The sequence below is a fragment of the Pseudorca crassidens genome, chromosome 15 (genome assembly GCF_039906515.1).
Source record: "Pseudorca crassidens isolate mPseCra1 chromosome 15, mPseCra1.hap1, whole genome shotgun sequence".
In the NCBI taxonomy this organism is placed as follows: domain Eukaryota; kingdom Metazoa; phylum Chordata; class Mammalia; order Artiodactyla; family Delphinidae; genus Pseudorca; species Pseudorca crassidens.
The window spans coordinates 75,603,987-75,620,029 of NC_090310.1; the positions used below are offsets into that span (position 1 = coordinate 75,603,987).

At 45.5% G+C, this 16,043-nt stretch overlaps 1 protein-coding gene across 33 annotated transcripts in view; it reads right to left on the minus strand.

The window, feature by feature from the left end:
- ZMYND8 (zinc finger MYND-type containing 8) overlaps window positions 1–16,043 on the minus strand; it is a 126,610-nt gene that overhangs the window by 22,111 nt on the left and 88,456 nt on the right. For 24 of the 33 annotated variants that reach the window (XM_067708337.1, XM_067708340.1, XM_067708355.1 and 21 more), the window contains 4 exons: window positions 14,695–14,847; window positions 11,548–12,060; window positions 6,544–6,927; window positions 4,420–4,610 (listed from right to left, as the gene is read on the minus strand). In XM_067708337.1, the coding sequence (XP_067564438.1) occupies window positions 4,420–4,610; window positions 6,544–6,927; window positions 11,548–12,060; window positions 14,695–14,847 (1,241 nt within the window). The remainder of the gene's footprint in view (window positions 1–4,419; window positions 4,611–6,543; window positions 6,928–11,547; window positions 12,061–14,694; window positions 14,848–16,043) is intronic. The other 9 variants (XM_067708363.1, XM_067708360.1, XM_067708361.1 and 6 more) reach the window with 1 other exon arrangement.

Sequence of the window (16,043 nt, forward strand, 5' to 3'; positions counted from 1 at the left end):
GTGAGAGGCCCACGTACCGCATTAAAAAAAAAAAAATCTATGGGATGCAGCAAAAGCAGTTCTAAGAGGGAAGTTTATAGCTATACAAGCCTACCTCAAGAAACAAGAAAAATCTCAAATAAAAAACCTAACCTTACACCTAAAGGAACTAGAGAAAGAAGAACACACAAAACCCAAAGTTAGAAGAAGGAAAGAAATCATAAAGAGCAGAGCAGAAATAAATGAAATAGAAACAAAGAAAACAATAGCAAAGATCAATAAAACTAAAAGCTGGTTCTTTGAGAAGATAAACAAAATTGATAAACCATTAGACTCATCAAGAAAAAGGAGAGGACTCAAATCAATAAAATTAGAAGTGAAAAAGGAGAAGTTACAACAGACACCTCAGAAATACAATGCATCCTAAGAGACTACTACAAGCAACTCTATGCCAATAAAATGGACAACCTAGAAGAAATGGACAAATTCTTACAAAGGTATAACCTTCCAAGACTGAACCAGGAAGAAAGAGAATATGTGAACAGAGCAATCACAAGTAATGAAATTGAAACTGTAATTAAAAATCTTCCAACAAACAAAAGTCCAGGACCGGATGGCTTCACAGGTGAATTCTATCAAACATTTAAAGAAGAGCTAACACCCATCCTTCTCACACTCTTCCAAAATATTGCAGAGGAAGGAACACTCCCAAACTCAATCTATGAGGCCACCATCACCCTGATACCAAAACCAGAAAAAGATACTACCAAAAAAGAAAATTACAGACCAATATCACTGATGAATACAGATGCAAAAATCCTCAACAAAATACTAGCAAACAGAATCCAACACCACATTAAAAGGATCATACACCATGATCAAGTGGGATTTAACCCAGGGATGCAAGGATTCTTCTATATACGCAAATCAATCAATGTGATACGCCATATTAACAAACTGGAAAATAAAAACCATATGATCATCTCAATAGATGGAGGAAAGCTTTGGACAAAATTCAACACCCATTTATGATAAAAACTCTCCAGAAAGTGGGCATAGAGGGAAACTACTTCAACATAATAAAGGTCATATACGGCAAACCCACAGCAAACATCATTCTCAATGGTGAAAAACTGAAAGCATTTCCTCTAAGATCAGGAAAAAGACAAGGATGTCCACTCTCACCACTATTATTCAACATAGTTTTGCAAGTCCTAGCCACGGCAATCAGAGAAGAAAAAGAAATAAAAGGAATACAAACTGGAAAAGAAGAAGTAAAACTGTCACTGTTTGCAGATGACATGATGCTATACATACAGAATCCTAAAGATGCCACCAGAAAACTACTAGAGATAATCAATGAGTTTGGTAAAGTTGCAGGACACAAAATTCAAGCACAGATATCTCTTGCTTTCCTATACACTAATGATGAAAAACCTGTATGAGAAATTAAAGTAACACTATTTACCATTGCAACAAAAAGAATAAAATACCTAGGAATAAACCTACCTAGGGAGACAAAAGACCTGTATGCAGAAAACTATAAGACACTGATGAAAGAAATTAAAGATGATACAAACAGATGGAGAAATATACCATGTTCTTGGATTGGAAGAATCAATATTGTAAAAATGACTATACTACCCAAAGCAATCTACAGATTCAATGCAATCCCTATCAAATTACCAATCGCATTTTTTACAGAAGTAAAACAAAAAATCTTAAAATTTGTATGGAGACACAGAAGACCCCACATAGCCAAAGCGGCCTTGAGGGAAAAAAACGGAACTGGGGGAATCAGACTCCCTGACCTTCAAGACTATACTACAAAGCTACAGTTATCAAGATAGTATGGTACTGGTACAAAAACAAATATAGATCAATGGAACAGGACAGAAAGCCCAGAGATAAACCCACACACCTATGATCAACTAATCTATGACAAAGGAGGCAAGGATATACAATGGAGAAAAGACAGTCTCTTCAATAAGTGGTGCTGGGAAAACTGGACAGCTACATGTAAAAGAATGAAATTAGAACACTCCCTAACACCATACACAAAAATAAGCTCAAAATGGATTCGAGACCTAAATGTAAGACTGGACACTATAAAGCTTTTAGAGGAAAACATAGGAAGACCACTCTTTGACATATATCACAGCAAGATCTTTTTTGATCCACCTCCTAGAGTAATGGAAATTAAAACAAAAATAAACAAATGGGACCTAATGAAACCTAAAAGCTTTTGCACAGCAAAGGAAACTACAAACAAGACGAAAAGACATCCCTCAGAATGGGAGAAAATATTTGCAAACGAATCAACGGACAAAGGATTAATCTCCAAAATATATAAACAGCTCATGCAGCTCAATATTAAAAAAACAAACAACACAATCCAAAAATGGGCAGAAGACCTAAATAGACATTTCTCCAAAGAAGACATACAGATGGCCAGGAAGCACATGAAAAGCTGCTCAACATCACTAATTATTAGAGAAATGCAAATCAAAACTACAATAAGGTATCACCTCACACCAGTTAGAAAGGGCATAACCAGAAAATCTACAAACAACAAATGCTGTAGAGGGAAGGTGTGGAGAAAAGGGAACCCTCTTGCACTGTTGGTGGGAATGTAAATTGATACAGCCACTATGGAGAACAATATGGAGGTTCCTCAAAAAACTAAAAATAGAAATTACCATATGACCCAGGAATCCCATTACTGGGCAAATACCCAGAGAAAAGCACAGTTCAAAAAGACACATGCACCTCAATGTTCATGGCAGCACTATTTACAATAGCTAGGTCATGAAAGCAACTTAAATGCCCATCAACAGACGAATGGAAAAAGAAGATGTAGTACAATGGAATATTACTCAGCCATAAAAAGGAACTAAATAGTGTCATTTGTACAGATATAATGGATCTACAGACTGTCATAGAGAGTGAAGTAAGTCAGAAAGAGAAAAACAAATATCGTATATTAACGCATATATGTGGAACCTAGAAAAATGGTACAGATGAACCGGTTTGCAGGGCAGAAATTGAGACACAGATGTAGAGAACAAACGTATGGACACCAAGGGGGGAAAGTGGGGGTTGGGGAGGGTGATGAACTGGAAGATTGGGATTGACATGTATACACTAATATGTATAAAATAGATAACTAATAATAATTTTTTAAAAAAAGAGTTAATGATACTAAGAAGCCCAATAATGAGAATTAGTTAGGCAGCAACATGCTTTCATTTGACGACTATGTATCAAGCATCTGCTGTGTGCCAGACACTGTTCTAAGCCCCAGCAATGAGCAGAACAGATAAAACCCTGTTCCCAGGGAGCTGCCTTTCTGGTGGTTATTCTTACTACCAGGTGGTCTACTGACATGAACCTGCACATCACTCCAGGGCACTCTCATTTGACAGCAAGGAGAACTGAAGCCTTTTCTTTTCCCCCCTACTTTTTGGCTGCACGGTGCAGTATGAGGGATCTTAGCTCCCCAACGAGGGATCGAACCCACACGGCCTGCAGTGGAAGCGCAGAGTCTTAACCACTGGACTGCCAGGGAAGTCCGAGAGCTACAGGCTTTTTATTCACCTGAATTCAACGGTAAGCATAAAAGCACTTGGCAAATTAAGAGAGAGGGAGCAGGGAAGGAATGGACTGGAGTTTGGGATTAGCAGATGCAAACTGTTATAAATATATAGAATAAACAACAAGGTCTTACTGTACAGCATAGGGAACTATAATCAATATCCTGTGATACACCATAATGGAAAAGAATAACTGAATCACTTTGCTATAGAGTAAAAATTAACACAACATTGTAAATCAAGTATACCTCAATAAAATAAACTTTAAGAGAGAGAGAGAGAAGAAGAGCGAGCCTGCGCCGAGAGGGTGCCCGTGAGTGAACAGACGGCAGGCGAGCCTGCTCACCACACTGCCCGACAAGGAATGTGCCCGAAGTGTGCATGAGTCCGGGAGGGAATCCATCACTCCCCGGTCCACCCTGGTTGCTGGAAAGATCTAAGTGCAGGCATGGAACCTTGCAAGGCTTGCGTTTAAGCCTCTGTCACTTTTGTCCCACACGGCTTCTAAATGCAAACTAACCCCTTGGTCGGTTGTGAACTGAAGGACAGTCATCTGCTTCAGCAGCTTAAGGAAAATCTGTTCCTAATGCGTGACTTGAATGCCGAAGGGTAATTTCGATTCTATGTCATTTTCCTCTTAGAATCTAAGTCCTCTCAGAGGAAGGGTCAGTCCTTTCTATATTTCTCTGCTTACACCCCACATCAGCCCCAAATGGAAGAGTCTGGTCTGAGAGATCCTCAGTAAAAGCAGGGTTTTCCCTCCCAAGCACCCTCTAAAACCTGCAAGGTCATGACCCAAGTGGTTCCTGTTGGGAAGCCAACCCTCCCACGTCCCGCCGGCACTCACTTTGCTAGTGTACTTGGCGATGTCCGCGGCAACATCTGCTGAGGCGGTGGCGATGGGCAGGTCTGCGCTTACTGAAGAGGCGAGGGTGCTCGTGGACCCCGAGCTGGTAACCAGGGGCGACGACTGGGTGCTAGTCACCAGGGTGATGGTGGAGGTGGACGGGCTCTGCGTGATCTCCTTCTGCTGGACAGCTAGGAAAGCAAAGGGTCCTGGTCATCCCACTGCCGCGGGAAGGCCATCCCAGTAGGAAACTGTGGTGGGGAGCAGAGCCTCTGACAAACGCCCTGCGAGTTTCTCTATTTTCAAGTGACAAAGACTCTCTCCTTGGCCAAACCCTAGCCAGGCTCCTCTGAGCTCTTTCTCAACGAGGCTTCCACCTTGGTTTATAAAGACGAATATACTTTCTAACAGCTCAAGGCTGCATCCCTAGGATGACCCTTGCCCCCTTAAGGTCCCTGACTGAGAAAACACAGGGCTGCCGAATGAACTGACTATATATTCCAGCCAACACCTAATGATGGGGCCCATCTCCCAGTCTCTGTGGGAGGGTCGGAGCCTACCTTCAATAGGTACCAGTTAGCAAACCCAGATGTTTCAAATGGACCAACACCCCCTTCCCACTTTATGTAAATTTTCACTTTCTGACTCTTCAGAGCCTCTGCCCACCCCCATCCCTTTTCCCGAATTCTCCCTTTAAAACGCCCAGTCCCCTGTGTACATGTTTAGTTCACGCTGGACTTTTTGCCCTATTGAAATAGTAAAGAGCTGATTGAAATCTGTCTTTACTACTTTAACTAGTGGCCAGCTTTGCTCATCCCTGACAAGATAATCTGGGATTTAAGAATCACACCATCAATGAGCTCCTTCTTGCCAGCACCTAAATTCCCCTGGGGAAGGCTCACTATGCTTAAGGGGGATGAATTCAGAAGACCGGAACTGGTCACCCCAACATGAAATATCCTAGACTCGGTTCTGTCCCAACGACTCTTCAAACAGCGAGATCAATCCAGCTGTACTTCAATGCTGCGAGTCCAATCTTTCAGTCTGCCCTCCCCTCGATCTTTGAAGGGTTTCAACAGGAGCCAATTCAAGAACTGGCTACTCTTCAACCCCACGTCCTGCTGCGACTCTTTTAATAGTCCTACTCACAGGGGTGCACTCAGCATGTGAGAGTTTCAATCAAGGAGCCCAACCTTCAAGGATCTCGATGCAGGTTTCCCAGGGGAACAAGATTCTACATCAGTGCTCACAAGAGTTGGGCCAACGGGTACCCATCAGACGGTTCAGCTTTCCATCAGCTCCAGAGGGAGCCTCCTGCCGGGAGCTATGATCCCGCACTTCAGCAACTGGTTCTTGACGCTTGCTCCTCTTGTGTGTGAGGCTAATCGCTAGTTATTAAGGTAACCTTTGCTAACAACTTCTCACACTGTACTCTTTCCAAAACAATGTCCAGGGGTTCATGGATGTGCACAAGGAAACTTAAACAAAGGTATTCATTGCAGCACTACTTACAACAGGAAAAAAAACTGGAAGCAACCTGTATGTCCATCAGTAGGGGAATACTTTAAATAAACTGTGGAATACTGTGCAGCAGTCCAAAAGAATAAGGTAGAGCTGTATGTACTGACATGGACAGACCTCCAAAACATGCTGATGGGGGGAGGGGGGGCACGGAAAAAAGCAAGTATGGTACCATTTTCACGTTTTAAAAAAGAAAAAAGAAAAAAAAGTAATATTTTATGAAGTCACATATATACATAAATATATATGCATACATGCATAAAAAAGATCTTACGGTTAACAGTGACCTCTGAGAAAGGGTGGAGAATGAAATGGCAAATCAATCAGGACAACACATTTTTGTGTCTATGTGTCTACTTCACCCCTTTCTAAGAAGAACATATGCATGTATTTATAAAATGAGAAAAAAAAGAAAAAAGAAAAGTACAAAGCAAGTTGGAAAACAATTTTTAAAAATAATGCCAAATGGAATGTGTGAGGCCTCCAGGATACAGTAACCAGGAAACCAAGGGGAACTGAAAAAATAAAACGATTATTTTTCTCCTGTCCATGTGGCCAAAAAGGGACCGGGCGCCACGGAGAGCAGAAGGGGAGGCTCGGTACCTTTCACGGCCTGTCTGGTCTGATATCTCGTCCCCTGGGAAGACTGAGGCTGCTGGTTTTGCTGCTGGTTTTGCTGCTGGTTTTGCTGCTGCTGCTGGCGCTGCATCTTCTGCATGTGCCACTTTTGGGAGGACGTTTGAAACTTACTTGAGGAGTTCCACACGACCCGCTGCACGGCCGGGGCAGTCTCCTTCGGTAAAAGCGGCCTCTGCTTTTTCACTGGGCTTCCTGTGGCAGCGGCGGCCGGGGCCGTGACCGTGGATGTGGTGCTGGTGGTGGCCGTGACACCAGCCGTGGGAGTTTGGGCAGAAGAGCGGGTGAGGACCGGCGTTTCGGGGGGAGACTGGCTGCCCGCCGTCGTGGATGGTGGAGCTTTACCTACGACTAAAGCCAATGCGTGAAAAAACAAACAAACAAAAAGTGGATTTGACTCGGGCTGGCCTGCAGGGTCTCTACACCACCAAGTTCTGGGTGACCATCAGAGGCTAGCATGCCAAAGACCCCCAGTGAATGGGCACTTACACAATACGCTCAGGCCACTTCGGCAGCATGCCGTATCTTAAAACACCAGCCCCCTTGTGTTCCGTGCACTTGCTCACATCTGAGACGTATGTCAAGGCATCTGGGGGACTGAGGCCAACCTGACCCAGCCCCTGCCCTCAAGGTGCTCACCTACTAGTAGACGACGCAGTGGATGAACAGAATCACTGCAAGTATCTTGTTTTACAAAGTTAAAGTTGGGTAAGCACTTTGAGAAAGACCCAGCCAAAGTCAATCCGGAGATTAAGAGAAACGCTTTCTTTGGCCAGGGAACCTAGAAAGCATGTACCCCAAAGAACCAGACGGCTTCCCATAGGCCAAAGCACTGAATAACAATAAGTGACCCAAAAAGAAGAGTATCTTCTTTAATCTCTTCTGATTCCCTTCAGAACAGTCTCGGTGTGGTCCTGGTAGCCTTGACACCTAACACTAAAGGGAATTCCACCCCAAGGACAGAACCTTCCTCAGCACAATGGTATTTATCTAGAATTTAGATGCCTTGCTTTTGTTTTGATTGTAGTTATTCCTGTTGCGTCTTTTATGTAGAGCACACTATACTGTTTTACCTACTGTGTGGTGGTCAAGTTTAAGTCTAAAATTGAGTTTTATTTTTTTTTTAAAGAGCTGTTGTTTCATATAAAAATATTAAGTCTGTAATTATACAGGCAGGACTTAGGAATGGCAAAAATAATGAATGCGAGGGACTCAAGTTTGAAAAAAGCTGCCTTTCAGAGTATGTCTCCTGGGAGGAGCTGGGCTATGGGGGTGGAGCGTAGGATTTCAACAGGCAGCAGGGAGAATTTGGAGGGGGACAGCTTTAGCCAAGACATGCTCAGGAATAGACAGCATTTTGGTAAGTGAGGGCAGGCAGTGAGGAGGGCTGGCAAGAAGGCAGGTTAGAGCCAAAAGCACTGAGCAGCGTCGAAGGGGGTGTGACCTCGTGAGTGCTCATCTATAAAAGGGGTGTGTGGTCAGTAATCACTGCAGCAGCCCCTGGCACTGGAGAGGTGAACCTGCCCCCAGAGAGGATTCCCTAGAGTTCACACACAAAACATGGGTGCAAATCAGCACCCTTGATCTTGACAATGTGCCTCGACATCAAACTCTTTAATAAGGATTACACCTGTCTTTTTTAGATTTCTATCACCCAGGAAAGGCATAGGCTTGATTATTCTAGGGGGGATTTTCAGTAAACTGTGGGTTTGGGGAAACCAAGGAGTGTGAGAGGAAAAGACAGGCTGACTTTTCTGACTCGGGGGGTGGGCGGGGGGGTGTCTTCTTGGTGGTTATCACACCTGGGTGGCTCTCCTGCTCCTCTGGGGAAGAGTCCAGCCAAGTTCATGGGCAGGAACACAGGGTGGGCTGGGAGAAGAGCTCTACCTGCAGTGAGGAGCCCCCATCCTTCCCCAGGATGACCTGCCAGATACCGGATACAGCCCCTGCCCCTTCCAGGGGCAGAGGTGGCTTTGAACTTGGCCCTTCTAAAAGCCCCACACCGGGAGGGTCCCGCCAGGCAGGGCTTCTAACCTGCAGAAGCAACTTTTCTGCCATGTGACCAAAAAATATATTGTCCTGGTTGATTAACTAGCCTGGTCCCTCCTTGGGCAAAGGGCAACCGCAAAAAGGTCCTTTTCTCTCTCCTGTCTTGCAAAAGTAAACAGGTGGCTTTGCAGATGGGTAACCAGTCTGCACGAGTCACGGCTGGAGCTCTTTCCCAAATAAAAAAACAGGAGTGTGCAATCTGAAAACTTTCCAGGCTCGAAGCACTCTTGGGGGGGGTTTCATTTAGACACTAAAACATTTTAATTTCTAGAGGATTCTGATGGTTTATGGAGGCGGGGTAAAGGCCATGGAAAATTCCATTTGTCCTAGAAATTGGGAGTGTATAATCACCTGTAGCCTCAAAAAGGGTGAATTTCTTAGAGGCCAACACTCCAAAAGCGGCCCCATCAAACTAACCTACTTATTCCAGACTTTGGTCACGGTCTTGTACCTTAAAAAAACGACTTTTAAGAGAAGGATGGAAATGACTGATGTTACAGGGTAAGCATAGTAAAGGTTGTTAAGCGAGCTCCTTTGGCCTCTGTTCTCAGAGCACTAGCTAGAAAAGCCATTTTGCTATCTGAGGATTCATATACTGTGCAGAAGCCGCATTCCTAACTGAAGGTCAGTTGGAGGTCACCAAGCACTCTCCAAAACGCCCTTCACTTAATAAACTCATAAGTGAAAGTACATCACTGACACGAAGCTGATTCTTCAAGACCCAAACCACCATCGGGGGGCTCTGGATTTCAGACTAAGCAGTCTTGCCCCAACCCCTGGGAAGCCACTCTGAATTATGTTTCAGAGACATCTTCAGCTTAAAAGTCCACTACACACTCGGGGACTCCTGGAGAAACTTCCTGCAGATACCAGTGGGAGGAAGAGCTCACTTTCATTTAATCAACTGGAATGCTTTTTATTTTGGAGGAAAACATGAGATCTTTTCAGGGACTCATATGTTTCCCTTTTTGCTTTGACTGCTAGGGAGCTCAGAGTCAAAATGGAAGCCCAACTTTGCTAACTCTGAAGGCTGGAACAGTATGTATTTTTGTATACAAATTTTCCCCAGACCTCTCACTATTCTACCTTCATCTTTTACTGATTTCTTGATTTTCATTTTGTTTCTTATCAATTTGTCACAAATTCCTTCTGGAAGGGACAAAAAACCACAACCAATCAAAAGATCTATTCCAGGGCTTCCCTGGTGGCTCAATGGTTGAGAGTCCACCTGCCGATGCAGGGGACACAGGTTCGTGCCCTGGTCCGGGAAGATCCCACATGCCGCGGAGCAGCTGGGCCCGTGAGCCATGGCCGCTGAGCCTGTGCGTCCGGAGCCTGTGCTCCGCAACGGTAGAGGCCACAACAGTGAGAGGCCCGCGTACCGCAAAAAAAAAAAAAGATCCACTCCAGAAAGAGAGGAATAGCATAAATGTATCATTCACAGGAACACTACCATCTGTGCCCCAATATTCCCACAAACCTCGTGGAATAAATGCTACTCCTATTGTTTTCTGCAACACTTGAGGTTGTCCCTCAAACCCCAATCCACAAAAGAATCGGATTTTTCAGATGCCATTCATAATTCTAAAGGATGGTGTGATGGGCCATCCTTCCTGTCCCACCCAACTGCCTCTCTCTCTTCCTCCCTTGTACCATTGAGAGACATTCCATCCTCTTTTGATGAACTGCAGGAATTGAGGTTCCAGAACAGGTCACGTTGATACAAACACAGAGGAAAGATTCTCAAAGCCCATCCCCCTCTTGCTTTAAGCAAGCCAGCCTAAGAAATCCCCAGGGGATATAGAACTCAGACGTTAGCTCCTGTCAGAAGTTAAGCATAGTCAAAAATGAAACCTGGCTACTCCCTTAAGTAACTCACAAAGTCCATGAGGTTTTATGGCTACAACCTCTAATGTGTCCTTGGGCCATGTTTCTCCTAGCCCTTAATTAATTCTTCATTATCTTTCTCAGGCCTGTCGGAATCCCCTCACCATCCACTAGCCAAACCAGTTGAAAAATGTGCTGACTGCTTCTTCAGTGGGAGGGACATCCTTCAACTCATTCCCAAGTTCCTGCTGGAGGGTTTGCCGACATGCCTGGGCTGCAGCAGGTTTGAGGGCAGCCACTACTGGTTCAGCGGCAGAGAACTGCTGAGCTCAGGCAGTGGGGTTCTCAACTGGGGGAGATTCTGCCCCCAAGGGGACATCCGGCCATGTCAAGACATTTCTGATGGCCACCACTGGGCAAGTGCTACCAGCATCCAGTAAGAAGAGGCCAGGGATGCTGCCAAACATCCTCCAGTGCACAGGACAAAGAATTATCCAGCACAAAATGTCAACGGCGCCAAGGCTGAGAAACCCTGGGCCCATGTCAGTTAATCGCAAATCGCGGAACACCAACTCAGGCAGCATCCTACAATGCCCGTCTGATTTCTAGTGGCTCAAGAACTCAGCGTTCTGGTGCCACCTACCCAAATGGTCTTGTGTTCTGGTAAGAAAAAGCACTTTGAGATGCCTGGGCAGCGTGAGGAGAGGTAAGGGAGGCTAAACTTATCAAGATTTTCCAACTGAACACTTCTAACAATTTCAGCCTTGTCAAATGTCTAAATGTTGACAAACACTTTAGGGAAATGAGCGAGCCTACTGGAAAAGAAGCTGCTGAGGCTAAAAATGACCTAACAGCTAGAAGCAACTACTTTCTAAGAGACTTATTTTTCTGTGCTCAAAATCAGCCACATCGGGTACTGAGCAGGTGAAAAGTCCTGGTCCAGCTCAGTAACTAGCTAGGTGACCTGGAGCCAATCCAAGCTTTGCTACGCCACCCTTTGTGATGGGAGAGGGTCACCTGACTTGAGATAACACAAATTGCAAGGTGGCATTCTAAAACCAAATCAAGAAACCAGAAACGGGTACAATCACTTACCCTCCTGCTTGGGAGACGGTTCTTTGGGTTCCTTCTTATTTTTTCGACCCTCCCGCCCAGAATGGTCTTCTCCTAAATCTATGACAAGTTCGCTCTCTGAATCGGAGTCCAGGCCCAAATGCACTGTTGGGGAATCCGTCTCATCTTTTCCCTTCAGCTTATCCTTTGTGGGATGAGGCAAGGGTTTTGCTTTGTCTGAAAAGTCCTTGTCGGGCTGAGGGCTAGTCTTCTCCTTGGCCAAGCCTGGGTCTGCTTTCTCGCTGGCTGGCGACGTGCTGACTTTCAGCTCCTCTTTTGTCTCCATGGGGTTTGCCAGTTTGGGCTTTTTTTTGACAGCAGATGGCTCTTTGTCCATCTGAGCATCCTCTTTGTCTTCGGCATCTTCCGGCTCATTCTTGGACCTCTGCTCCTCATCACTGATAGAGTCACTACCGCTACTATCTGACTTCTCGGAATCCTCAGAATCGCTGTGTTCTACAGCCGTATAAACATCTTCTGAGATTTCATTTATGCCTAAATTCAAAAAGAAAACCCAGCATGTGGCGTACTCACAAAATAAAGAGCAGGACCAAAAAATCACAACCATTTTCCACGCCCAACGCTGGAATAAAAAAAAAAAAACATTTCAAATCGCATCACACTGGCCTGGTGGGGTTAGCAGTGCGCTCAAGCTGCAGCTGACGACAGCCGACAAATGGAACTTGTCTGCAAAGGGTTTTAGTTATTGACATTCAAAGATGACATGGGACCAAACAACATGAATTTCGAAGTTATCCAGAGCTCAATCTTTGCATTATGGATAACTCACTGGGACACTGACAATGGGAGGGATGGAAGGGAAGGAATGCCAGACCTGCGCTGTTAAAACAGATCCATTTTACGGATTAGAAAATAGAGACCCAGAGAAATCACTTGTTCTAGGACACAAAGAAAACCAAGACAGAGAAGCGAGACCAGAACCCTGGGCTCCCGACTCGCCACCAACACTCTTCCCACAAATTCCCAAACCGTTAAAGTCCTTTACCCTTTGTGTCCAGGACTCAAAGAAATAAACCAAAGCCTTAAAGCGGAGGTTGCAAACTCATAGCCCATGAGCCACATCTGGCGAGCAGACGTGTTATTTAGGAAGCAATGGTTTGACCCAATGCTTTTGGGTATTTTGTTATTTGTTGGCTTTTTTTTTTTTTTTAAACTTAGAACTTGCTGGCCAATTCACAAATCAGATTTCACAGAAATCAAGATGGCGGGCTTGTGCTGAAACAGCAGAAGATCTGGCCTCTCTGGGTCACAGGCCTGCAAGGCTCACTGGGGCTGAGAGCCACTGGCCCCTTCAGGTGGGGGAGTACTGCCTACAGGTGACCCAGCTGCCCGGTCCCCATCTTGCTCCCTGAACTGAGGCAGAGTCAACTGTCATTGTGTTTGCGTTGTTTTTCTACATGCAATGGAGTCAAGAGGAAAGTCATCCATTTCCATGTCTCTATCAAAAGGGAAAAAGATAAAACAGCAGGAGTTTCATACATATACAGACAAAAATGGGCAAAAGTATATTTCTAACAACAGTTCCATTTAACCCATTTATGTTTCCTGCTCTCGGGAATGGGTGTCATCCGTCTGCAGGTAAATAATGCTACACCCTAAAATTTTGAAAAGGAAATCCCCATCAGCTCTGTGTTTCCCTCATTCTAGAGCAACGGTTGTCGTGAGTGGGGTCACTATCCTGACCCAGACACACGGAAAGGAAACTCTTAAAAGGGTAAGAGCCATGAACAGCCCCACAGGATCATGAGTGAATTATACCCACTTCCTCCAGGGCTCAGTCAAAACTGAAAGAATCAAAACACAAAAACCCAGATCTGGTTTAACTTCTGGATCCTAGGGCTTATGCGACTGTTAACTAATGGTCGGATGCCAGGACAAGCATGACCACACATGTGATAGGAAAAGCTTGGGTACTAGAGCCCAAAGGATATGAATTCAAATCCTGCTCCTCTGCTTTTATTAGCTGTGTGACCCTGAACGAATGAACTACCTCTCTGAGACTCAGTTTCTTCACCTGAAAATGGTGTTGATAATAGTATCGACCTCCCAGGACAATCTATGCACAGTGCATGGGGCATAGGAAGCCCTCGGTAAATGGAAATATTAAAATTCTTATTAACAGTAATAAACCAAGGAGTTAGACCAGCTGCATGGAAGGACCCAAGAGGGGTGTCTAAATGGCCTACAAAATTTCATCCAAACAAGCAACCCAGCAAGGAATGCTTTCCTCTGACAGCCTGGATGACTCCCAACTATAACTCTTTTCTCACCCAAAGGTCCAGAGAAACCACTGACATGTAAACCTCACCTTGGACTGGCTTTCTCTCCTGAGACCCAGCTGGCCCCTACTTCTTTATAAATACCTTCCTGGCTTTATTTACCTATTCAACAAATATTCCAGAGCATTACTATGTGTATAAGACCAAGTACACCTTGGAGAAGGCAAATCCTTATAAGGCAACCTCCCTGCCCTCAAGGAGCTTCCAGTCTAGTTTGGGAGGGATACCACCACACAAAGGAACCACTGATGTTTCAGAGACATGAAGTAGCAAAGGAGGGCAGATGGGGAGGGCAGTCAGGGGAGACTTCCTGGAGGAGGTGATGCCCGAGCTCAGCCTTTGGGACAGGACTCAGGTAGGCAGTGTAAGAAAGCAGCAGCACAGGGAAGAGGAAGGGAGGCGACAGATACAGAAGCAGGATGGATGTGCCGAGGGGGAAGCGGCCTAGCCTGGAGGGGGAGGGTTTGTGTTGGACACTTGTGGGATACACTTGACCCTGAAGTGGACACACTGACGTGAGCAGAGAGGAAGCACAAAGGCAAGCTCAGGAGGCTCTTTCTGCTTCCAAACTTTCTTACAACCTGCACCTGGAGTTGGCAGGCCGCCACAAAGAATACACTCTGAGGAATTCAAAAAGCCCTTCTGAACAATTAACTAGCAAATCTGAAATATTCTGCCATGAGTAGAAATCTATTTTTGTTGAACAAACAACTCAAGGTTAAACCAGCTGCTAAAAAGGCAGCCAGGATGGGGCTTTAATTTCATCCGGGTGGTTTCCCTAAAAAGAGTAATGATGATGATGATGAGGTAAGCAAACCGAGAGACATACCTAATTGTGCTTTGCAACTCTCTATCGTCTTATCAAGATTTAGCTGGAATCTGCTGCGAATCTGCCGCTTGGGAGAGATGAGAGGCACAGGGGCCGACTGCTGCTGGACCGACTCACTCAGCTCCTTCAGATCCATCTCGGCCTTGCTTCGATCTGGAAGACACCATCACACCCTCGTAAGACCAGGCACTGGAGGGAATAGCAGACAATGCTCATCGCTTAGCTTCCTCCTCAAAAACACCCTTAGGAGCCCGGGAGGAAAAAAACCTAAGACGTTTTTGTCATTCGTCCCAACGATATCATCTGCTCGATGGCCTGGGCTCACTTGGAGATAAGAGCCTGAGAGAACATTTGGCAGGTTTCTACTGAACCATCGCCTGGGTTGCTTTCCATGGTGAAAATGCACAATCCCAGCCAGAAGGCTGGTTGTCTGTGACACTCAGCATCATTATGGATCCTCCAAAGCCAAAGGTTACAGTAATATGTTCAATCTCAACAGCAGCAGATAAAGTGACACTGAGTCTGGCCAGTTTGCTTTGAATTCCAGGCCCAGATCAGAGAGGGCTTGTATCCGAGAGAGGCGCCGAGCCTCCCTCGCAGAGAACACATTGATAAGAGAGAGAACCAGCTCCTTGTTTACCATGGAGACTTCAATCTTCATTCTTAGTTGACTTAGTCTGGAGCTCAAATTAGAAAGAAAGAGAACACACAAGGTAGGCAGACCCTCCAGCCAGTGTGCTGTACCTCCCTTTGGCTCACAGCATCTATCTGAGGAATGGGGAACAGATTAGCCTTGGATATGAACCTGTGTCTTCTTGCTTCACTCTAACCCCAGGCAAAGGTCTCTGCCTAATGACTCAGGCCCAGAGGTCCTACTTCCGCTACTTCTGCCATGGGTTCTTTGCACGACCAAACTGGCCCAGGTTCCAAAGGGTCCGTGAGCTTGCACTTCTTGAATTCCTTCCCCACCTCCTCTGCTGCCTCCTCTAGTGGCCCCCAAAACATAAAAAGGGGACCAAATGGTGGTGACTGCAAAGGCTCAGAAAGCAATGAGAGAGACTGTCTTTCGCCCTGGCATCCCCTCCAACAGACCCTCGCGCAGAGAATGCGGGTGTCCAACCTACCCTGGCCAATCCGAGAAAGCAGGTCCGAAAGGATGTGGCATCCACCAAGGGCAAAGATAAGCCACCTGTGAGCTGGTTCTACCAGCTGTGAGCTCACTCCCTGACTTCTCTCCACCCCCCTGCTACCCTCCACCCCAAACCATCAGGCTGTTACAGAGACCGAGATGCAGACTGAGAGCTGGATTGCAAAGGCCCTCCAAAGCCTGCGCTCTCCCCACTCGACCT